The 26,101-nt window shown below is 25.8% G+C and overlaps 2 protein-coding genes across 4 annotated transcripts; one reads left to right on the plus strand and one right to left on the minus strand.

Annotated features, from left to right (window-relative positions):
• Window positions 1-8,592: 8,592 nt before the first annotated feature.
• On the plus strand, window positions 8,593-16,332 carry LOC135925645 (heterogeneous nuclear ribonucleoprotein A1-like). 2 transcript variants are annotated; one of them, XM_065461042.1, is made up of 8 exons: window positions 8,593-8,752; window positions 8,794-8,900; window positions 9,320-9,555; window positions 11,384-11,733; window positions 14,445-14,615; window positions 15,018-15,188; window positions 15,628-15,712; window positions 16,122-16,332. In XM_065461042.1, the coding sequence occupies exons 1-7, from the start codon at window positions 8,647-8,649 to the stop codon at window positions 15,705-15,707; spliced, it is 1,221 nt and encodes a 406-aa protein (XP_065317114.1). In that variant the 5' UTR covers window positions 8,593-8,646; the 3' UTR covers window positions 15,708-15,712; window positions 16,122-16,332. The 2 variants fall into 2 exon arrangements, with proteins under 2 accessions (XP_065317114.1, XP_065317113.1); XM_065461041.1 differs by having other exon boundaries at window positions 15,628-15,696.
• A 3,964-nt stretch (window positions 16,333-20,296) lies between these two features.
• LOC135926171 (iduronate 2-sulfatase-like) lies at window positions 20,297-25,204 on the minus strand. 2 transcript variants are annotated; one of them, XM_065461918.1, is made up of 7 exons: window positions 25,071-25,204; window positions 24,133-24,313; window positions 23,438-23,526; window positions 22,599-22,653; window positions 22,199-22,429; window positions 21,824-21,984; window positions 20,297-20,753 (listed from the first exon to the last, which is right to left on the minus strand). In XM_065461918.1, the coding sequence occupies exons 1-7, from the start codon at window positions 25,182-25,184 to the stop codon at window positions 20,712-20,714; spliced, it is 873 nt and encodes a 290-aa protein (XP_065317990.1). In that variant the 5' UTR covers window positions 25,185-25,204; the 3' UTR covers window positions 20,297-20,711. The 2 variants fall into 2 exon arrangements, with proteins under 2 accessions (XP_065317990.1, XP_065317991.1); XM_065461919.1 differs by having other exon boundaries at window positions 24,133-24,309; window positions 25,071-25,146.
• Between the last annotated feature and the right edge of the window lie 897 nt (window positions 25,205-26,101).

Genomic DNA, 26,101 nt, shown 5'->3' on the forward strand with positions numbered 1-26,101 from the left:
AAAATAAACTGTCCTTAGAAAATTTGATATATATTAGTGATCTGCATCGGGCCTAATTTTTCAAGCCCGGCCCAAACCCGAAATTTTTTTAAAAAAAATTTACCGACCTGGCCCGGCCCGAATTTATTTAAATATAGAAATTAATTTTTATAATTACTCAAAATAAAAGACATATGTTATATGTCGTTTAGTTTCAATGAATAAAATCAAATATTTTTATTTTACATAAAAAATTCAATATAAAATTAATAAATTTAGATATATTTAAAAAAAATTCCAAGGTCCGACCCGACCCGGCCCGAATTTTTTTTAAAAATATAAGGCCCGGCCCTGCCAGAAGCCCTTTCGGGCCGGGTACGGGCCGGGCCTAACTTTGCGGATCTCTAATATATTTCATTCTCACTCTCTAATAAGTAATAAGGAATGTAAGAGTTAAGTACCTTCTGAAAATCCAAGAATCGTTAGTAAATCATGTCAAATACCAATAGGTAATAATTATGTAGCATAATAACCTTAATGATATTTAAATTTATAATTTTTTTTAAAAAAATATTAATTAATATCTTTTATAATATTTTATCAAAAAGATATATTTCTAAAATATTTTATATAAAAGTTGAATAAAATATTATGGGCTTTTATATATATCTTTTTTAGGGTTCTCATGTCTTTGTTTTTTACTATGATTGTTAAATTAACCTTTGAACTTATATTTGTTAACTTGTAAATTAGTAATTTTATTTCAATTATTATTTTCTTAATTTTATTTGTTAAAACATTCGCATTCCTTAAAATATCAGCTTTATACTACATTTTACATATAATTAATTAGAAATAATAACAACAACATCAGGGTTATCCAGGTCTTATCTATTGCTGGGAATATTATCACAATTTTTTCAACCACAAAAAATAATAAAATTTCTTATATAAAGAATATTTAATTTATTCTCCAAAATTTCAAAAATTTTGTAAAATCTTCAATCAATAATTGTTTTTAAAAAAGTATAATTTTTCCAATTAAAACTAATAACTCATCATTTATTTCCAAAATTTTTTTTCATTGTTTAAATTAAGTTTACTTTTTTATTTATTGATGTCAGAGACCTGCAGAAGTACCATTTGCAATGCCCGGCCCGGCTTTTTTTTTTTTTTAAATTTTCAGGCCCGGTCCGGATTTTTAAAAATATATTATATTTATTTTTGATTTTTATAACTAATAATGGCGATTTCTTTGGTTTTAAAATATACGGCCTGGCTCGGATTTTTTTTAAAAATTTTCGATTATATCCTTGATTCAAAATTTTAACTAAGAAGGATTTAATTTTTTTCATTTCTAAATATTCCATTTGTAAGTTATTTTATATAATATTGCAAAAAAATGAATAAAATCTTGGTATTAAAAATATTCTATAATTTATATTAAAAAAAAAATTTTTTTAAATGGTATAAATAAGTCAACTAAAATTACGTAAAATTTCTAATATTATTTTATACGATCTTGTGGCGATTAATGCATTTTATTACGACCATTAGTTAAAGATTTTTTATAAATTTTAATAAATTTTACCGAGATCATAATTTCATATACAATAACCAATTGTCCACTTGCTTCCTTATTATCTCAATGATAAGGCAATTCTTTAATAAAGTTTGCGCCAAAAATACGAATAAATTGGCCTCTCGTTTTAAATTTTTAATAATGATATGGATAATCAAAATGGTCCCCAGCTGTTTTTATTGGTGTACATTTTAATGAATGCATCGTCAGCCTAGGTATTATTTTATCGACGGTCTAGAATTGGAGTGCTCCACTTGCGCAAATGTTTAAAATTTGAAAATCAACATAAATTAAAATATAGGAAAAATTGATCAATTTTGACAATAACTTTAGCAAAAATTAATATTTTTTTAATCTAGTTTTTATTTTTATATATAATGCGAATAAATAAGTTATTATCCACTTCTAACTTAAAAATTTTGAATGTTTAAAATGAGAAAATCAACATTAAAGTTTAAAATGAAATATAGGAAAAAGTTATTGATCAATTTTGACCTTTGGCTAAAAATAATATTTTTTAATCTAGTTTTTTATTTATATATATATTGGGAATTAATAAGTTATTATCCACTTCTAACTTAAAAATTTTGTAAATGTTGAGTGAAGCACTCCAATTCTAGACCGACGATATGTCATTGATGCAGGATAAGCGAAATATATCGAATAGATAACCTACAAAATACCTAATTATAACTTAAAAATGGTAAAAGCGGTACAATAACACAATATTTTCTATATTTCTCAAATGTAAGATGAGTAATTCTATGTAATTCTATTACTTTTTAGCAATATATAATATTCTTTTAAAATTTACTGATTATCAACAAATTTATAATATATTTATATTGTTGTGCCAAGATATGTAACCTATCAATACACTTTCTAATAATTATTTTATAACGTATCCATGGAAAATAATCATGAATCCTAATCTCAAAGGATGACTTTACCAGTAGTATCACATTTATAAATATTTCATATATACCAATTTCATTCCACGATTTTATTTCATATAAATATTAATATTGCATCATATGATTATATATATATATCAAAATATTAATATTACAACTTGTTTAAATTATCTTTATTTTCTTTATATAAATATGACAACAAAAATCAAAAAAAAAAATTAAAAACCCTAATTTACTTCTCAATATATTAAATGACGTCCGTAAATGTCAATTATAAATCAACAGATACAACAACCAGGTTCTTCAATTAAATTTTATTAGTATTCTCAAAAATAAAAGAGTGAAAATTTACATATTTAAAAGACCACACTGCAACCTGTACTATACACAGTGGCTTAGCTAGGGGGGAGCGCAGGGGCTCGAGCCCCTTGAAAAATTTGAATAGACCCCTGAAGCAAAAATGGCTCCTTAATATCCCCTTGAACTAATAATAAATTTTTTTGATTGCCCACTGAATGATTTCTTTTATAATTCCAATAAGTAATATATAGATATAATTTAATTATTTAGAAATTAATAAGACTATTTAAATTTTTATTAAATGAATATTATTTTAATTATTAGATTAGATTAATACATATAAATTATATTTTCACATTATATTTTCACTATGTCAGCTTGCAATCAAATTCTGTATTAAAAATATAATATCAATAACTTACTAAATATTAATTTAGCTTTAACAGTTGAAGTTTAATTGACTTTTATTATTTAAATTATTATTTAACCCTAATTAAATAAATATAATCATACATTATTTGAAAATTAACAAATTTAATATTGTAATTACCCGAGTTCAAAATGAGTAATCAACTGTATATTTATTTTGAAATTTTATTATCATACCTTAAAAAAATTTTCTAGGTCCAAATAAGTATAAGAGATTTCTTTATAAAAAGTAAGTAGACATATAGTTTATAATCCTCTACTATATACAGTTGTTTATAAAATATTAGATATAATGCCACTTTTATAGACGTATTTGATAGTTATAAAATATACTACAGTTAATATTATAATAAATTCTTCTAATAAATGGTTTTGATAATAAATATAATAACAATTCAAGTATTTAACGCCATCTATTTAGTTATAAATAATTTTAAAAATTAAACATTTTATTATTCATCTTGCAATAGATGTAATAAATTTGATATCTTTTCTTCTCTTTTTTACGTGTTTTTAGGAAAGCTATTTTTTTCTTTTTCTAAAAACAGTCTTGAGTTAAATTTTTAATACAAGTATATTTTTGATATTATTACAAACTATTATTATTTTAAGATATAATATATCAAGGTGGTGCGACAATATATAAAATCTTAATTGTTTCATCATATCATTCTGGTCCTTATTTTGTAGTTAGAAAATGTTTCATTTCTAATATGGCATTGCCGTGTAAATAACTCCAGGCTTCAATATATTTGCATAATTATTTCTTCCAAAGATTATTAGTGTTTTTATTTAATCAATTTATCCAACATAATAAATTCTGATAGTAGTTTACATCGTGAGTGTCATGGCTACTGCAAATTAACCAGCATCTATTATTTGTGTTGCTAAGTAATTTAAGATTATTACTATAACGGCTGAGAGCATATAATTGCATATTTTAGATAAACAATAATGGTCAACTGTGTAGTCGTTTATATATCATTTAAAATGGATGATAATCTTTTAGAAATTTAATATCTCACAATAATTTTCTCGATTACTTATCTAGCTTCCATAATGTCATCTAAGAGGAAGCTCTAACCACCATATAGTTTTATGATTTGGATTGGTCGTTTATACTCTCTCCTACAAAAATTATTGATTTTGGTTTAGGCCTATAAATTTTTCCTTATTAGTCCATTCTATAAAACTTTGTCTAAAATGGTTATAGAGAATTATACTTGTTTGATAACCTTTTGTCAATGTAAGTTGCTAAGAATTATATTATTGCATTATGTGATTTTTTATATGCCAGAATTTTCTCCTTTAAGGGGTATGGGGGCGAACCCCCTCCATAAAAATTTTTTTTAGTTGAGCCCCCTGAGATTGCGAAGGCTAGCGACGCCCCTGAGGTGATCATTTGGTAAAACTTTAACAAATAACAAATATTAATGTTGTTGTCGGCTATATTAAAATTTTAGCCAACCAAATAATACCTATGAATTTCGCCAATAGAGGACCATATCATTTTACCATTTATTAGCATAATAATCTCGAGGTCTATATTTGTTTAGCTTACCTATATTGATTTAACCGTTAGATTGAGTTGCATGACTACCACAGGCTAAATTATCTTATGGCCAAAATTACCTAATAAATTTTAAACTTTTTGATATTTTAAAGTAATCTAGAGTATAAATCTTTGAGCTAATAGAATTTCGTAAAAAATACTTTCCCTTTAAAAGAATATAAAAAAAACACAATCATACCACGATGGAAACTCAAATTGCTAAACAAAAATTTGTCGAATCTAATACAAAATTCACAAAAATTTCTAACATTTATCTATAAATAGCTCTTTGAGGATTTCTATCACCCTACCGTGTTACATCACATTTAATAAAATTCTGAAAATGTAAAATTAGTATACCAAGTGTCAAACTATACCTGAATTTATTTTAAAATAACTTAAAATTATAAGTCTTAAAATTAAAGGTGTTTTGCATCTATACATATCATTTATAATTTGAATGGATAATTTAACACGAAGGTTAAATAAAATATAAAAATAGTTTTAGAATACACAAAATATTAATGAGGTAAAGTCAGTGACGAGGCGTCCATAGAAGCAAGGGAAGCATTACTTCCATTGAAATTTTACTTATAAAATTCTTAAATAAACTTAATATAATCTTTGTACTATGTTAAATAAACTAAACTTACTTATTAATATAATTTTTATAATGTTAAAAAGATTAATATTATTTTTACTATATTAAGAAATACTATTATTTTTACTACGTTAAAAAATTTACTATTATTTTTACTACGTTAAAAAATTTACTATTATTTCTACGTTAAAAAAAAATACATGAGGGAAGCAGATTTAATATTGCTTATTTTTTTTAATAAATAAAAAGAAAATCATGCCATAGTATTGTGTAATTTTTCCATTCAAAAATAAGCTTTGGGGAAGCAAATAAAAAAATGTTTAATTTTTTTAATAAAATAAAAGAGAAAGAAATTTTTTTATATAATATTTTTTTCCTTACTTTTTTAAAATAAAAATTTTTTCGTTTTTAAATCCTTAATTAATGTTTAATAATTGTAATTTTATTATTGAAAATTTATTAACATTATCATTTAGCTCAAGAAATTTTGATGCGAAAAAATGATTATTAAAAAAGGAAGACTAAAACCAATTATACAAAACTTTAAAAAAGAAATCAAAACTTGCATCCGTAATTTTTCTATCGATAAATATGAAAAATGAATGGCTCACTGGATGTGAATTTTCTAATTCTCTATATTGTTGGTCATGCCTATTATTCCCAAAGAAAAAATATGTTTGGAATTATAAAGGATTTTCGGATATTAATAATTATTCAAAGGTAGTTAAACAGCATGAAGGATCAACCGCTTATTTGCAGTCGATGATTCAATTAAAAACATTTGGCCAAAATCGTATTGAAAATATGATAGATTCTATGCGCAAAATATCAATTGAACAGCATAATTCAAAAGTCAAATCAAATAGAGAAATATTGAAATTGATCAACTCTATATGTTTTCTTGGAATTCAGGAGCTTGCATTCCGTGGTGATGATGAATCTTCTAATTCAGTAAATAGATAAAATTATATAGAATTAATTTATTTGCTGGCGGAAGAAAATTTATTATTGAAACATAATTTAGAAAATAGTAAAGTTTTTATTGGACTATCAAGCGATATTCAAAATTGGTTAATAAATTCCATTTTTTTATACCAAAAAATATTAAATGTATTAGAAGAAACGGAATTTATATCAATAATATTAGACGAAACAACAGATATCAATAATAAATCTCAACTGGCTGTAGTTTTTCGATATGTTTTAAATAACGGGACATTGTATGAAAGATTTATTGAATTCTTCTATGTTACTATGCATCGAGATGATAATTCTTTTTCAAAATTTGTCATTAAATTCTTGAATGATAAAAAAATTATGAAAAAATTAATAGGTCAAATTACAATGGCGCAGCTGTTATGTCAGGCGATTCACATAGACTACAAGCGAAAATAAGAGACGTCAATCCTTCAGCACTTTATATTCATTGCTTTACCCATAAGTTATATCTTATATTATCAAAATCTTGTAACAAAATTAAAGAATGTAAGGTATTTTTTGCAACTTTATCTGATTTAGCCAGTTTAACATCTAAGCGAACAGCGGAATTTGGGAAATGTGTCAAAAAAAAATTACCATGGGTAGCCCCAACAACATGGGAATACAATCGTCAGCTGGTTCAAACAGTTTTCTATTATTTGAAGAATCTAGTCATTTTTTTTGAAAATATGATTGATGGAAAATCTGATATTGTTTGGGATAATGATGTTCTAATAATATCTTGTGGCTATTTAAATATATTGAATGATGCAAATTTTCTAATTTTATTATATTTTTTTCAAGAAATTTTTCGAGAATTTGATTTATTATTTGATATACTTCAAACTAAAATTAACGATATATCTTATTGCCTTAAAAGTATTAACGATTTCAGAAATTCAGTTAAATCAAACATAGAAAACTTTGATGTGTTTTGGAGAAATAAAAATGTAAAAAAAATATTGAAGACAATTTAAGATAAAAAACGTAATAGACCCAGATTGCCCAATACAAAAGAATTTTATAAAAATTTGATAATTAAAATAACAGATAATATAATCAATGAAATTGATTTTCGGTTCGATACATTAAAAAATATCAAATTCGTCGAATTGTTAGATATTAGTAAATTACAAATATTTAATCAAAATTTCCCAAAATATTTATAGATAATTTAAACGACACTTATTCTCAATTTTTTGACTTACACAATCTGGAAACCGAATTAAAGATAGTATTTCAGAACGATGAATTTAGAAAGAAAAAGAATATTAATGAAATACTTGAATTTTTATTATGCACCGATTTGATGAAAAATTTTAGAATTTTTCAAATTATGCAAATTCATCTTAACTTTGGCTTCAACAACAGCAAGTGCGGAACTGAGTTTTTCATCTTTAAAAAGAATCAATTCTTATTGCAGAAACAGGATGGGCCAAAATAGATTATCGAATCTATCTTTGATTTCGATTGAAAAAAAATTATTAAAAAATTATTAAAAAATTTAAAATCTAGCGCTAACTTGTATATTGCATAATTAATCATTTCACTCAAAAACAAAGACGAATATAACTTATTAATAAATCTTAATGTTTTTATGGTTTGAGTTTGACTTAAATAAAATAAAAAAAAATTTTTGATTGCTTACCTATTAGTGAACTTGACGCTTCGTCACTGGGTAAAGTTAATTTAATGATTGCGTGACATAAAATTTCAACTTTTACTATTTAATGACCAAATATATAATTAATCAATATTTTAATTTATTAATATTCCTATTATATAACAGAAAATAATTGGGGTTTCTAAACTATAGAATAGTTTTATAAACCAGAGTTAAATTTAACCTTAACATTATTCCCATTTACCACAAATTGCGTATATACAACAAACATATTTAAAGAAAAGTGATTTATTACTTGAATTGAAAATAAAATTAAACAGATAACTTTATGCACTTAATCTTATATTTATTAAGTTTTGTTCATTAAATATTAAAATTATTGTTATAATTTATACGAAATCATTCCTAATTAATTGGTGTTAAGAATATAAAATTATTTAACAATAGTTAGAATGGTATATACCATTGGTTAGACGTTGTAACATATATATTTGTGAAGAATAATGTTAATATAAATAATTATTTTTGGGATACAATATATTTATCCTTGATAACCGTAAATTATATTTTTTCAAATCGAATATTTTTATTCAAAAAATGAAATTGATGAATTTAAAAATATATAATTTTTCGAAACTTAACAAATCAACTAAATAAACTTCAAACCCTCCATTTTATAAAAATCAAATGGGCAAAGAAGTAGCAGGACGTATTTTTATAGGAAATCTTGAGAGAAATGTAGATGAAGAAAAGCTTACTGATGTTTTTTCCATTTATGGAAAAGTTGTCGATGGTAAATATCTTTTATATGATTTAATAATAATATAAAATTAGTGGAAATATTAAGAAGTAGAGAAACCAAGGAATCGAGAGGTTTTGGCTTTTTAACCTTTGAAACTAATTTAGCAGCAGAAACAGCTATTAAAAAACATACTGGAAAGGTATTTATTATTATGATTCTTTTTTATATTCATATATTGATGAATTAAAATATTTTTATAAGAAACTGAAATATTTTTACTTTCTTTTTTAATTCATATATTGATGATAAATATTTTTACAAAAAAGAAACTGAAATATTTTGACATTTGGAGCAATTTAATAGCTAGATTTAGGTTGACAAAATTTGATGATGACATATTGAATTATTTTCACTGATATTTCTGTAAGGATAAGCAATTTTTTAAATTAAAATACGATTTTAGCTCTTAATTAAAATTGCACTAATTTATTAAGCCATTTCTATTGCATATTTAATGGATAGTTTTTTTCATTCTAAACTGTTTTAGATAATACTGATATCCATTTTTATATAGTAAAATTTTAATCCCAAGTTTATATTTAAAATTTCTTACAAAAGATGCTGAATGGCAGAGCAATTAGATTGGCAACAGCTATTAAGCGTAGAGATGATGATGATGACAAGAATTCCCCAGGAAACAAGAGGGGTAACAGGAAATCATCAAACAGAAGATCAAATGAAAGAAGGAGAAGCAGAAGTAGAGATAACTATAGAAGGGGAGGATATGATGATAGCCCTCCAAGAAATAGGAGGAATCGGAGAGATGATAGAGATGACTTTGCTGACAATAATAGGTAAGGCCTGTAAAGTTAATATTGTGTATTGTAGTTTTTCTATAAGATATTAATAATTTTTAGTAGCTAGTTTAAACAGTTTCTTAGACAAGAAACCTCTAACATGTAGAATGGTATGAAAATTTGTCACTGACATTTTTGGTTTCTGTCCTCAGTTTACATATTTAGTATCTTATGTTTTACTTCAGAAGGTGTAACATCATTGGCTCAGAGGAGTATAGGAAGGCATCCTGTCCATTTGCCTATTAGTTCCTTTAAAATATTTGTCTTAAATACATTAATTTGTGATATACTCAAGATTATTATATGCTATATAATTTGTTTGATACACAGTTTTAGATCAACAGTTATGACATTATTGTAATTTTTAAGTGCTTTATGCTAGAATTTATGTGCTTAATCGGGGATGCCAGGATACAGATGTTATTGACTAATTTTGCTGAATAGCTCTTTATAGCTGATTTTTAAAAATGGTAAACTCAGAATTTTAGGAAAAAAGATTACTCAACCTTGGAGATTTTGCTTACATGGCAGGCAGAAAGATTAGGTGGCAAAATTTCAATATATTAAAATTATTTAGAATTTCACAAAATAGTATTTACCTTGAATATTTTGCTTATAGATGGCAGAAAGATTAGGTGGCAAAATTTCAATAGACTAAAATTATTTAGCAATTTTTAAAAATCAGCTAAATTGAGCTGTAACAACATTATTTTACTTTAAATAATTAAAATATACTCAGTTATGTTATGAACTTTAAAAAATTGATATACATCTAAAACTAATAAAGAATCAATTTAATATAAGGAATTGTAGCCTTGCAAAATTGCTTTAAAATCATTGAAATTTATCCACAAAAGACAAAATAATTAGTAATTCATAACTCATCTTCATAAAAATGTTTAACTTATATATTTTAAATAAAAATTTAAATATAAGCCTAATAATAAATTATTATCTTGGGTAAATAAATAAAAAATGTTGCTGATTCCAGTGCTATATATGTGATATCAATTCAACTCTTATTTTTATAGTTATCTTAATCTCACTCCTGGTATGTCATGATATATTATTTAAGTAGCTGTAATTTCCAAAGTTTCTTTTCATGATTATAGCTAAGTATAGTCCTACTTGATATTGATCTAATAACATTGTATTCACTATACCTTGGGATTTCAGAAAATTTGGTAGGCTACCTGTAACTTAGCAAAATATCAATTTTTCTCATAAAAGCAAAATTATTATCAGAATTTTTTTCCATCCAGATATAGATTGGTGCTTGTGACATTAACCTAAAATTTTAAAATTAAACTTTAAAATGAAAATATATTAACATCATTATTTATAATTCTATAGTTTTTAGCAAATCCATTATCTTATGAAAATTTATAAGATTGATTTTAAAGTCTAGATATCTTAAAAATGTTTAATCTTGGATGATGAAATTTGAACATGCATAGTTATTTTGACATTAGCTTCTATTAATAATTTCACCCAAATTATAATTGGGTCTAGGAGAATTGTTATTAATTTAGTATGGAATGAGGTTGAATTTAAACCTGAAAAATTTTAAATTAATAAATTATTTTGAGAATATGTAACACATCTAAAAGGTAATGCTACTTTTATTATTACACTCAATCTTAATTACTTTTTTCAATAATGTCACGAGCTATATTTAATAATACATCAACATCCCTCTGCTAAAGCAATGATTTTAATGCAAATCAAAAGAAACTTTTATTTTACTCCACAGCTATTTTTATCTCAATTATTATATTGACTGTCTATTATCCTTTTATTGATAAAATTTAAACATATTCAACAGGATGCCTACTGGCTTGAGAGATATTAACGATTTTCTCTCCAAATCCAACATTCCCAGTTTATTGGGGCAAAACAGCAATAATCCTGCCACCCTATTAGCAGCCATGCTTAGCAATAAAGCTAACCCAGGTAACCTGAATGCTGGTAATCCCATGCAAATGCTCCAGAATTTACTTGCATCTAACAATCTCCTTAACCTTAATAGTGGAGCATTGTTATCCAATACTGCTGGTGTTAATTCCTTGTTGGGAGGAGGGGGTATGGCAGCAAACAGTAACCCAAATGCCATGCTGAGTAACATTGTATCTATGTTGAGTATGGGGACTGGAGCAAATAATCCTGCTAACCTTGGTAATTCCTATTGATTTAAGTTATGTTCCTACTGGCAATATATATTACATCATATTATGATGAGTAGGTCTCTAATTTTGTTGATTATGTATTGCTTGTGATAATATTTAAAATAACTAACTTATAATATAAAATATTTTAGCACTATCAATGTTGATTATTAGCAGAGCCAAGTTTTGAGCATATCAAATATTAACGCTTCACTAAAGCCAAACCTGGTTAGGCAATCCCTAAAAATATCTTTGAATTACAGACCTTTAATTTTTTTAAATTATAAGACTGATTGTTGATGGTTTGTGTGCTTATATAGTTTTTATGTAAATTTTAAAAATTATAGGTAGATAATTCCATGTCAATTTGATTTTTTATATGGAATACAAATTATTGTTTATTTAACTCATATTTGGGCAAAGTATAAGCTTGATTATACTTTTGGAGATGGCAGAGATTCATATTGCAATAATTATCAGTTTGACTTGAATTCTGGTTCTTATAAAAATTTGTGCAGGGTTTTATTTGATTTTAAAGAGCAATTAGATCCCTTCTTATATAAATGGCATTTACTAAATGATCAATCAAGATTGAATGATAATCTTTAAAAACATTTGGATATCAAATGGTCTTTTCTAGAATTTTAGATTTAAATGACAAAATTTTCAATGGTTAGGTTTAGATTCATTAAATAATACAGATTATAAGGCTCAAATTTGGGTTGGATCCCTGGGTAGAAGCATAAACTCTTTTTATAAAAATTTATTATTAAAATAATGTGTTGTTGCCTGAGAATTAGGTTATTTATTCTATATCTACTTTTTACCAAAAATGACTTCTACATAAAACAATTTTTTATAATTATACCATTTTATTAACATGGAAAAATCTGAAATATTTATAAAGTACTCAAATTAAATTCGATACATGTTATCCATCCTTATAGATTTACAGTGGATTTAGGATATTCTAATTCTCAAGTAACTATATAAGAAGTTTAAAATTTGGGCAATTTTTCCCATAACAATATTTAAAAATTTTATATAATGGATTGGTAACTCCAATTTAAATAATTTCAAAAGGCCCTTTTGCCATTCTATATATATATAAAATAAATTTAGGGAGGAGCCTTAAGTTCAAATCATATTGATAAAAATTTTAAAATAAAAGAAAAACATTTTATATTTGTCTTAGATTAAATTTTTTATTAATTTAAATCCAAGTTCTGAGGCATTGGATTAAGCTGTGCAGGTAAAAAAATAGGTGTTATCTTCATTACTCAATAAAAGCATATACGATGTATTTTAAATATTAGAGGCCTGTACAGCTTAGTTTGAAAGTTGTACTTAAATTTTATGGGCCAAGCACAAAGTAAAAATAGACAATTAATCTATATTAGAAAGTTAATCTTTATGTAAATAATTTTTATAAATTGTAAAATGGTAGTAAGTTTTTTTAAAATTTTAACAAAATTAGATTTAGGAGAAATTGCCTTAATTATTCAAATATACATTTTATTTTAATGCTAAATTATTTGTTAACAAAAATAGTTTTAATCATTAATTAATTAAATAAAAACCGACATTTAAAAGCTAGTTTTATATCTCACTCCAAAAGTATATCAGCCAATAGGCTGAAATGTTGTTCAAATATAGGTTGCACAAACCTTAGTTGTAAACAAATAGAAATTAAATGGGGTCTTCCAAAAATTATGTTTTTGATTAATTTAACATGGAATGACTTATTTAGTTAGATCTATTTTTTGGAATTAGATTTTTTAGTGAATTATTAATTATAGGTATTGTTATCTTATACTGCCCATAAAACATTGCATTTATATCAGAGACCTGCAGAGGTATTTGTACAGCCTGGCCCAGATTTTTTAAAAATATAAATTTTGCTCTCCCCTCCACAGATTTTTTTATTTGAAACGTTTTCGGCCCAGCCTGGATTAAAAAATTGCCAGGCCCAAATATACTTAAAAACTAAAATACAGGTTAGACCTGCAGGTTTCTTATTTATATTAATCAGGAATCTATCTTGTCTACAGGCCAAATTTCCAGACAATTGAATTAGGAAATATTTTTTTTCATTGTAAAAATAATTACAGGCCAGGCTATAGAATGTGTAGCTAATAATTTTATAAACCTGGCCATACATGTTGATTAAAGCTTTGTTGGATTTGTTGAGTGTTTTTGTAACTAGTTGAGCAATTATTTACAAATCAGGATGAGTACCTATTGAGTCTTTAGATGGAATCAACTCCTTTAATTTCTATTAATATAAGAGCTATGATGCCATAATGTTTATACTGCAGTCATGTACTAAGTTTATTACAAAATTTCACCTAAATACCAAAGGGTCTCATGAAAATAATTAGCTTGGAATGGATATGGCTCCATGGTGAACTGAACTGTTAATAAACCATGAAGAGATAATTTAATGAAGTGTGTCAAACTAAATTTTTGAAAAGAGTCAAACTTTGATGAAGTATTTTGGTGTACTTGATCTTAACTGTAATATAGAAATACTGCCCACTAAAACACTCACTAATAGATCCAACATGGCTGATTTAAAATGTGGAAACGTATAAATTGCAATCAATATTAAATAATTTTATGATGGCATAAAACGCAAATTTTAATATTTATTTTTTTAGATAATGCAACTTATTAAATAAAATGTTAATCAACCCACATTATAATATCCAAATAAATTAGGAATGATGAATAAAGCCAATACTGGTAATAATTTTGCAAGCTTTACAGGACTTAGTAGTAATCAAGGCATGTCAGGACTTACTGGTAATCAAGGCATGAATATGGGTGCAGGAGGGGGTATGCTTGGCCCTGCCCCAAGCAATACCATGATGGGGGGAGGTGGTATGATGGGTGAGTATTTACATGACTAAATTGCATATGAAATATATAGGATCATCCCATATCAAATGAAACAACTGAGCCCATTTTTCAATTTTTATAGAAATTTATAAGCATGTTCAATATAGAAACGAAATTTTATCTTGTTAAAATTTACATTATTTGAGATAATTGGAATCTAGGCTATAATTAACCTTTTTTAACCCTTTAGTCACTGTTAAATAATTAGTTGTTAATTAAAAACTATCAATTTGTAAACTTATTCTATATAACGAGCTAAAATTTGATTGTTAATCAAACTTGAACATGTATGAAATGTTACAATTTTTATTGAAAATATAAATGGTAGAAAATTTCAATTTCTTGCTTATTTGACATTTACTTTATATCACAATAAAATATTAATTAATTTAGGAGGCTATGACATGAATGGTGGATCATCTATGATGAATAAAAGCAATGGTGGTAATAATTTTGCAAGCTATGCAGCACTTAATGGTAACCAAGGCATGAATATGGGTTCAGGAGGAGGTATGCTTGGCTCTGCCCCTAACAACATGATGGGTGGAGGTGGTATGATGATGGGTAAGTTTTTGATTGTATATGAAACTGATAATTTTTGAATTAGAAAGATTGTCAGATAAACTGCCTTTTATTAATTTATTTCATATAATTGTAATATTTGAAGCTGTTGGGCTGGTGGAGATTAGTGCAGGATGATTTATTTAATTATTATGCTAATAATTTATTTAAATGGCTGTTATGAATTTGATCCTTAGTTTAGACAATATTTAGCAAGGTTATCCAGCAAGGGCAGTGTATTTCAAGCATTGTTCTATCCTAAATAACTTGCTAAACTAATAGAAGTTAAAGTTTGACCATCCTAAATCATTAGTTTTAGATTGGATAAAATGCTTCTTACATTTTTGTATTTTTTTTTATAGTTTTACTTAGACTAAAAAATTCTAATTTCTAATAACACAAAATATATGCTGCTTTATTTAACCCTTTTTATAATCAATAGGAAACGATAATTTTAATGATCTAGAATATGATTCGTTTAGTTATCGTAGAGATGCAGCAACGAAAAGAGGTTATCTATAAACTTAGTAAAATTTTAATTATAGTTTTATATAAATAAGGTTGGCATGATTAAATCAAATTAATATAATTACGACGATTTAATATAAAATTATGATTTAAATGCTTTTATTCAAAATTTTTATTTGTTCAATATGAACATTTTATTATTAATTGGTAAATTTTATTATTATAAATTATATGTTGTGTTAATCCTGAAATATCTATTTTTTGGTATAATAACTCAACATTCTTATTTAATTTATTTTTCTCCAAGTAAAATTAATTTTTAATTTGATTTCATTTTTGCCAACCCATAAAATAATCGAGTTATATATTAAATTAGTTGAATCTTGAGGATAAAATTATTAAACCCTAAAATCTAGTCATTACTAACTAGTGAAAATTACAAACCAATAATTATATCTTAATTTTTAGATTATGATTTTTCTGATAGACGTTTTAGTCCTGACAGAAGGGATAATAGAAGACGATAATTTTATAAATTCATGTTATATATTTATTATTTTAAATATCCTCTGTATTTTTTATATTATATACAAAACTATAATTTTGGGTATAGTAATATTTGTAAATATATTCTATTTTATATTGTATATTATTTAAATAAAATATTTTTATCATTTAATGGTAAATTATGCATATTTTATTTATCTTCATTTTAAAAGTTTTGAAGTAAAATTGTACATTATATTAATTTTTTAAAAGCAGAAATCTTATGATCCAAATAATAACTTATGTAAGAATTAACTCTAGGATTTTTTGGAATTTTTATCTTATAGCATTCAAATGTTATATTAATTACTAAGTATAACTCAATTTTATAATTTTTTAGTTGTGTATATAAATATTTTTATCTTACTGGAAATAATGATGATCTTAAATTCAAAGTAAATATAGCAGTAAAGAAAATTTTTTATTAGGTATGTTGTTAGTTGCCTTTTGGCTATCATGGTAAGATTCTCAAAATCGAGCTTATTTTCTCTTCAAAAATTTAGAACATCAGTGTCATGTGAATTATTGATCTGCATCAAGCATTGCCCTATTCTGATCGCAACCAGGCAATAGTGTCGCAATTTTTTTTAACTATATTTTTCTTAGGTGAAATAATTATTAGTTATGCCTTTCTAGTTCACTTCTGAAAAGTAATGACAAGTATAATGCAGGCCCTTTTTGTTAATATGGAATTTCAACTATTTCCTTAAATTTCGAAAAAAAATTAATAGTTATTCCGAGATCTGACTTAATAGTTTGAGATAGAGATAATTTTTCAAAACATTAATTACTTTCAGTATGCGAGTCTAATTAATACACTATGCCACCTGGTATTTTTTTTATTAATAAAATTACCTTTATTTTTACTAAAATCTTAATTAGGGCCATTTAACAACACTACATAGCAATTATATCAATTTAGTTTTTAACCTACTTTTCTTATTCAAATTTATATCCTAAAATAATATATAAAGCTAGATATTTATTATATAATATAAAAATAAATTCGTTTTAAATCCCTCCATCCATCGTTCATTATCAAAATATATTAGTAATACTTACATGTGTAAGGATTCCTTTTCAAAGTCACAATCAGCCAATTTATAAAAATTAATCATTACCATATCTATATTTAATTTATGTATGAAATCTGTATTTGTTAATCTACAATCATATGATGAAATTCAAATTATATTGAGTGTTTCTATAAGATAAACCCAAAGTGATGACTTATGAAAAATGCTTTTATGTGGATTGTTTTGTTAATAAATATAAGTTAGTGTAACTTAGCAAAAATAAATATACTATTACACAATAGAACATAGATATTATTCCATATATCAGAATTTGTGGCTCGCAAGTCAGTAATAGTTATAAACCTGAGCTATACTTATAATATAAAAATGAATGGGAGGCTCGACTACTTGGGATATGATATAGCTTAACAAGATGAAAGAACAAGCAATGAGATTTGTGATAAGTTTACGTAAAAGTATAAATTAGAAGATTTCTTGAGGATATCACTTGAACATATTATTTTAGATAGAGCGTTTCATTTACACTGAAAAGATCAATTGTGTAAAAAAATTTAAAATTAAATAAGAATTTTGAATTATAGATGTCCTGAAAGGGGTTTAAGTATAAAGATATAAGGGTTTCCTGTTGCAACACGATAAGGTGAAAGCATGACTGACACCCATACATAATTGGTTTGTCTCATGATAAAAATAAGAGGCTGGCACTTCTTTGTACCAAATAGTACAGTAATGAGCCCACATGGGATTCAACCCTTTGCCCAAAATAATAAAAAACATGAATAAAACTAAATATAATCCCCTGCCAAAAATAAATAGGGGATAAGGATATTACAAAATACTCCATAATCACATTATTCCTAATATAGTTATTAAAGTTTATAAGGGATTTTATAATCATATATGGAGTATGAACCAATTTTAGCTTACCTTATTTTAATTTTACTACCTAAGACAGAATACACATCAATAACCTTCGTTTAATTGTTTTATTAATAAAATAGTTATTTTAATTAAGAATTTGAATTGCGTAATGTTATTTTTTCGTAAAAAATATGTTCTGTGATATTAAAAGTGATGGAAATAACATAAATTGACTGTTACAGGTATGGTAAACAATTATCATTTAATATGAAAATACTTTCAATTTCCCCAAATCTTATTGCTTTCTTATTTTTAGTCGCATTGCATGAGTTTTAATTATTGCATTGAAGCTGCAAATGAAATTATAGAATATAATTTTAATTTTACCTTTAATACTATAAAGGTTTTATACTAAACTTAATAATTTATTATATTTTATTTGATGACTCTGTTTAATTATCAAGACTTATAATTTCTTCTAAAACTAAAGTGAGTTATTAGCCAAGTAGCTCTATACTATATTAAAATTAGGCAACGGGTATCCGAATTCTCAATTGATTTTGAAAATTAGAATAAAATTAAATCAAAAAAGGAATATATTATAAAACAACTTTAAACAATTAAATTATTATTTTCATTCCAATCGTTAAAATAACTATATAATTCCTCGGCTCTTATAGTATACAGTGGGTAACTAATATAGGTATTGCTAATTTTGTAATCTACCCATTGACAATACCTAAACCAAGGAGTCATTATTGAGTATCCCATGATTTTTATGTTTTTGTAAATAGGTTTATCTGAATCAGTTTGAGTTGAAATAGAAGGTCGCGGATATTGCCATCTAGCAAATGATATCCCATATACATATTTAATCAAGTCATAACCGTCCCCCCTTCGATGAAAACTATTCACCTTGTTTTGATTGATAGCAAGTCTATGTGAATTAATATTAAAGTCCAATAAATTCATAGTATTATTATAATAATATTTTTGCCAATTTAAATTATTATTTTGAAGTAGTAGGTCTATTATAATCGATGTTTTTAAAATATGCTTATCGATTTTACTAAATGCGCTAATGTAATTCGCCAGACTTTTACCTTCCGTACATAATTTTTCTTTATAAGGGTTATTACATCTTGGTATTATGTAGGATTTATAGATATTTGTCATGGTATAATTATGATTATTATGAAATGTCATATCTATTAATGTTGGGAAAATGTCTAACAATTCAACTAACATATCACTCTGCCTCCCACCATGAACATCCAATGATGTTGGAGATTCACTGAAAGCCTTCGGCAATGAAACTATTAATGGGACGTGATTGGAAATCCTAAAATTATTATATTTTTCCCATTCCTGATGTTCCCCTATTTTAAAATAAATTTAGTCATATAAAAAATTTAAACCTAGTTGCCAACCATGGTCGCTAGTGAAAACAATGATAGTATCATTAAATAGAGAGTCTTGTATAAGCTTTTTTATGATTTTACCAACCAATGAATCGATATATGTGATGCACGCAAAATAACTCTGAAGCAGCAACCTCTAAAAATTAAGGTAGAGCAAAATGCTATATAAGAAATAATAATATATATTTTGTATTATTGAGCACAAATTCATATTGTCCTAGCCCTACTGAATGTCAGACTTCCTACGTCCAGCCTTTGGCTGAGACTTGTCAAAGACATTATATCGGAAATGCCTTTAAGTCCAAACCAGTCAATTTTTCCTTATAATTTAGTAATGGAAACATATTTTATTTAATTTGTATTATATAATTTATTTATCTACTTCATAACATTATAATTATAATAAATAAATAATATATATTTCAAAATTTATTATTAATCGTTTCATGTTCTTGTGCCAAGCCCTTTCCAAACAAAGATGATCTAAATTTTAAACTGAGATTTGCGCTAACTGTGAATTCAGGCTTAAACCCCCTTTTTTTAGGTGTAAAGTTCGGCTTGTAAGGGCCTATTAATATTGTTCTCTTTCCATACTATAAGAGCATTATCATTAATTTATTTTTCAATTTAAAATAAAACTTCTTATAATTATTAAAATTTCAGAGTTTTTTTTCCCTGCCTTTTTTAAAAGACGTCGTCATAAATAGGTCATATTAGGACGAAACGGATGTTTCTGTGTTTGATCTTTTCTCTCTCTCTATATCTGTATATATATATATATTATCCCAGGTCTTTTTTGACTGGTTTGCAGCGTTCGTTATATAATAAAAAAAGAGATTTTTTTAAGTATCAGGTTTGTCGCTCACATGGTTAGAGATATGGACTAAATAAATGAAGACTCGGGTTCTATTCACACAAGAACATCCTTAATCAACTTCTTGGTCGGGGTTGATTAAATATAAGAGGTCAGAAGAGATATGAGTTAAAGTTGCCTTGAAAGACTGGAAGGATAATATAATATAGGATGGATTGCATCCCAAGGATACTACAGATGTTTGTCTCTCTAAGACTCTTTTGCGGACGCAGCTCAAGGACCAGCGCGTTAAATTTAATATAAAAGAAATTTTTATTAGTGGCGGTGTCTCTCACAAGGTTAGAGGTTTGGAGTGAAGAACCGACTTCCAGGACAATATTTATTCTGAAAATACCCTCTTGGATAAGGTTGGAATGGAATACTGTAAAAAAAGGTTTGAAGGGATATGTGTGTGTTAAAGTTTTAATAAGAATATTATAAATAAATAAAATTTTAATTTTATGACTAAATATTCAAATTAATATATAATCATATATTATGGGCGTATCCCAAATTTTTTCTAAAGGGAGATTATAAATTCAGGAAAAAAAATTGCTATTATATATATTCGATTTAGAGTTAAGCAATACTGATACAAAAAATATAGTATCTATTAATCAAACAGCATAGGAGATTCAATAGAAATGGATAAATGCTAAGAAATTCGAATTAAATGAATTATATTTTACGTCAGTTCGTTACATGAATTATTTTATGTAACAACAAACTATAACCTATGTTTATAGTAATTAACTGGTTCCTTAATGGGAACCAAACTGACAAATAGTTGACCCTTGTATTTTATTTGTTTGTAAATAGATTTTTTTTATCATTATAAATGGAAAAGAATTAAATTATAATAAAATATAAAATAAATCACCTCCTACCTAAATATAGATATTGGGTGAATAATGATAGTAGGAAATAATTAAAGTTAGTTATATATAAAAGTGGTGAATATTTATGAGCTATGTATACGGTGCTTATGCCTTTAATTTAGCAGGCGTTTCCAGAATTCTGCCAAGGGGGAGGGGTAAATACTATTCTTTTAGGGTTTTCCCTTTAAATTTTATTATTCAGGCCTTTGGCTATGTTACAGTTTTTCTATCAAATGATTGTTTATAGGGATTAAATTTGTATATATTTTTGGGGGAGATGAGGGTGTATAGAGGGAGGCAAATTTCCAAAATGAATATCTAACCCCCCCCCCTCCCCCTGATGCCTATGGGATAGCTTGTATTATAAATATTATAAATTTTTTCTATACAGGTTTGTTTAGTTTTTAATTTGAATTTATAAAAATTGTACAAACATATTAGGCCAGGGGAAAACTTTTAAATCGTTGCCTCCGCCCCCCCCCCTCCCCCACACGGAAATGCCTATCATTAAAATATTATAAGTTTAAAAAAAATATGGCGTTTAATAATATTTAAATGTATCAAAATATTTAACCTGTACATCGTTGGGCAAGTAACCAAAAGGAAAGGATATATTTAATCTCTTTATGTCATCTCTAGATTGTAAAGATAACCATGGATTCCACGCTACTTCTGGTAAATTAGCAGGGTAATATGGATTCGAAGGTAATATTATCTTATCGAGCGGGTAATATCCTTTGCATTGTTATCGATAACATTTGTATATAGTAATATGTTAAGTTCTTCCTAATTATATACATTTCTCTATTTTTTTTAATCATTATATCATAGAATAGAAAAAAGAAGATAGCTAGATTAGTTCATATATAAATTAAATTAATTCGAAATCAGATTACCTAAATATACTTATATACTAGATTTTAATAAAACAAAATAGAAATAATAGCACTTTTGTAATTCTTGGGATATTTTAAAGGGAGATGAGGTTTGTGAAAACCTACAGCCAAGAAAAATGGTTTCTTGTACATATTGTTTTCGGGGCTTTTACGAGATTTGGATATCTTCGATAAAATTTTTATCGCGTGCTTAGCCATCTCAATATCTGGCAATGTTTTCGTGGGTTGAGTATGAACGTCCACTGGGCAAATAGCATTGCGTTTTAAATGATTAGTCGAGTTGACTATGTATACGTGCATACATCATAAATATGATTTTTTTTTAAAAAAAAATAATAAAATTAATAAATATTTAGGATATTATTTTCACTGATAAATAACTTTCTAGCTGCAAAAATTCCAAATTATAAATCCAAAATAATTTTCAATCAGAATACATTTTAATTATATTACTTTCGAAAAAATCATTTTTCGTGATGTTTTCTTCGAGGTTATAATCGGAACATGTCTAAAAAATTTATAAGAATATAAAATATATTTAATCAATATGTAAAAAAAAAATTTATCTATTAAATTAATTAGTTGAGATCTTAATCAACTCTATCAACTTGTTTTCACTTTTCAGACTATTCAAAAATTTTAATTAATATTGTTTTTTTTATGAGGGGGTCAAAATAACTGTTTCGATATTCATTATATTATATATAAGAGAACCAGGCCAAGATTCTTGACAAGAATGCTATGATTCTAAAACTCCAGGACGAGTATGGGGCCTAAAAAAAATTTTCAATATAAGCCCAGAACAGGGGCTGAATCATGGGGAAAAAAATTAAACTATATCAAAACCATTTGAAGTATTATAAAGAGGGAATTTCTTTCAATTCCCTCTTTACAATCATAAACAAAATATAAGGTTATAATATCATTTTAAAAAATCCAGGCCCGTGTCGTAAAATTGATCAACTTTTTTAATGATCTGGGGCAGATCGGGCTTAAAAATTATAATACAATATTTATTCGATGTAATTACATATCTTCGAATTATTTTTTTAGAAAACTAGAGATATTGAGAGTTTAAAAGGAATTTTTATTGTCAACCAGTTAAAAAATAAGCGCATTATGAAATATTAGTTCTTAAATTTGTATAAATAATTTAGTGAGTGAGTTGGAGGATAATACGGAATCGTGAAAGAAATCGCTCTCAGAATCGATGTAATTGTAAGAAATATCACTTTAAACAAATCAAAAATTAGGAAAATAATTCAAGTTAGTAATTTAAAAATAAAATGTACCGGTTTATTCTCGTAAATTTCTGATGGTGGGTGATAGGGAGGAAGGCTCCAACTGTAAGGATAATCGTCGCTAAAATTAGACGCTTTCCCTAGATATGATATATTAAAATATAACGTTTTAACCCAAGATTATATATCGTTTAAGTTATAAAGGATTTTTAAATAATTGAAATTTTTTAAAAAAAAAACCTGTTTTATTGCAAATGAAAATATTTTAGAGTTTAAAATAATTATATAAATAAAAAAATATGTGTTTTTTCCGGTAATGTCATGTGTTATTTTTTTTCAAATTTAATTCATTTTTTTGAAGTACGTTTTTTTAAATTTAAAAAAATCGGATTTTACCCGAAATATTTACTATCATGTTTGGAATACCTATATTATGAAATGCACTGCTGTTAACCTTTGAGTCATTTATAAATTGTATAAAAAAATATATGAAAAATTTAATATATATTATATTAAGTTTAAAAATTCGCGGAAATATTGTTTGATAATTCGTAGGGTTCCAAACATGACGGCATACATTTCCGATAAAATCAAATTTTTTTAAATTTTAAAAAAAAATGGGCTCAAAAAATGATTTAAAGATTAAAAAAATCACACAATTCCGGGGAAAAAGACAATTGCCGCTAACATATATACCAATAATAAATATAAATTTTGCGTTTAGAAAATAATTTAAATTAAATTACCAGGATGAAATACTTTACCGATGGAGTATGTAAAGTAACCATTTTCCTTAAAGTACTGAGGCATAGTGGTGAAATTGCCTTCACTCGATACACGCCAATAGGTATGCAGATCAAAAACCTTGGTCCTTTCTGGCAATCTACTGGTAAAAATTGAAGCTCTACTAGGAGCGCATAAAGCTTGCTCGATGATGAGAAAAAAAGAAGAGATATAATGTTTTATATTTAAAACGAGTTTAAAAGCTGGATCTTTAGTTTCTAAAATGGGGCCAGAAATTTGAAATGTTAAATGAGAATAAATGCTGAAACAGGAATTAAGGAATAAAAACCGTTTTTTTCCGGTAAAACCTCTGTTTGATCTAGGGGGAAAAAAACAAGCGAAAAAAAACCTTGTTTTTTTTATTATTTTTATAACTATAATCCTTCTTGGTAAATGTCCCAATATTTTATTTGCGAATTTTTTTTGCTGCAAATTATTCATTATCACATTCACGATCATTTTGTATTGAGTTTATTTTTATTTATTTTTTTAAAACTAACTTTTTATAAGAAATGAATTGTTAATAATTATCGAATCTGAAATGATATTTAGGTTTGTTTTTATTTTGTTTTATTTAATTTTTTTTTTACATCCCTAAATAAGACAGAGATTCTTCACTATCTTAGTAAAAATTTAAAACCACAAAAATTAAATTTAAATATTAATTTTTTCGGGTAACTTTAAAAAAAATTAGCCAGATAAATCTTGCCTGAGCCTTGAGATTTTCCTTATAGAGTCCAGAACCTTTGTACCATCTATGAGCAAAATATTTAGGGCCCGCGTAAAATATTTCTGGGTAAAATATTGAGTTGGCCGTTTTATAAAAATTGGCTCAAATCGAACCTTTTAAAAAAACACTATATATCACGACCATAAATAAAACGAAATTTTATATATAAACCTGGGAATAAGCATTCCGGAACAAAATCCCTCGAGAAGCTAAATAATCCAAATTAGGCGTATGTACTTGTTCATTGCCATAGCAACCTAAATCAGGTCTCATATCATCGGCCATAATAAATAAAATATTTTTCCTTCCATCTATAAAAATTTAATTTTAGAGGTTGAAAATGAATCCTCAGCGAAAGCGAAGCCTTAATAATTATGTATTATTAAAGAATGCTTTCCGGTCTATAAAAGGAAAATAAAAATTCCCTAATGGGAAAAGAAAATATATAATTCAAAAAAAAAATGTTGTTTTTTGTTGACCCACCCGATTTTTAATTAGTTAAAGTAAAGTTTTGGCGATTATGAAGAAGTGTTATTTTCAATTAAAAAATATTAATTTATTAATTATCCCAAAAATCTTATTTTAGGATGTATAAAGTATCTGCACCCTGTGTGATTTCTAACAATTTTGCCATGAATTTCTTTAAAAATTTAGCCTTAATATATTAATATTTTTTTTTAAAAATATTATTTCGGCAAATATGTCTGAAATTCACATGGTAGTAGTGTTGTTAAACGGCTCGTTTTGAGCCGATTTTTAAAAATGGCTAACTCAATATTTTAGGCAGAAAAAATAATGCTTAAGCCTCGAGATTTCGCTGATAGATGTCTAGACCTCTGTACCATCTATAAGCAAAATCTTCAGATTTCGGTAATATTTTTCTGAAAAAAATATTGAGTTACCCATTTTTAAAAATAGGCTCTAATCGAGCAGTTTAAGTACACTACATGGTAGATTAGTATGTCCTCTAAACCTGCTGGAATACTATTCCTGAGAAGTTTGTTTTTATAGTTAAATAAAACGCGCTTTTTGAACTATGTTTATTAAAATTTGCTGAAAATTAAAAATCTCCCCTACGACATATATTTTAGTAAAAAAAAATATATAACAATAAAAAGCCGCAAAAAATATAGTTTCATCATATTACTTTGAGAGTCTGATTCAATATAGGATATTTCACAGAACAATTTCAAACAAACCCA

Source organism: Gordionus sp. m RMFG-2023, chromosome 3, assembly GCF_954871325.1.
Source record: "Gordionus sp. m RMFG-2023 chromosome 3, tfGorSpeb1-WG-v2, whole genome shotgun sequence".
NCBI classification, from domain to species: domain Eukaryota; kingdom Metazoa; phylum Nematomorpha; class Gordioida; order Chordodea; family Parachordodidae; genus Gordionus; species Gordionus sp. m RMFG-2023.

Bases quoted from the DNA above. Each gene is read 5' to 3' on its own strand.
- LOC135925645 (XM_065461041.1), top strand. From the start codon at position 8,647: ATGGGCAAAGAAGTAGCAGGACGTATTTTTATAGGAAATCTTGAGAGA. The intron at 8,753-8,793 runs GTAAATATCTTT...ATATAAAATTAG, and splicing joins TTATGGAAAAGTTGTCGATG to TGGAAATATTAAGAAGTAGA. The intron at 9,556-11,383 runs GTAAGGCCTGTA...CATATTCAACAG, and splicing joins GACTTTGCTGACAATAATAG to GATGCCTACTGGCTTGAGAG.
- LOC135926171 (XM_065461918.1), bottom strand. From the start codon at position 25,184: ATGGCCGATGATATGAGACCTGATTTAGGTTGCTATGGCAATGAACAA. The intron at 24,314-25,070 runs GTTTATATATAA...CTCATCATCGAG, and splicing joins TCCGGAATGCTTATTCCCAG to CAAGCTTTATGCGCTCCTAG. The intron at 20,754-21,823 runs GTTAAATATTTT...CTTTTTTTACAG, and splicing joins ACTTGCCCAACGATGTACAG to TATTCCATTCCAACCTTATC.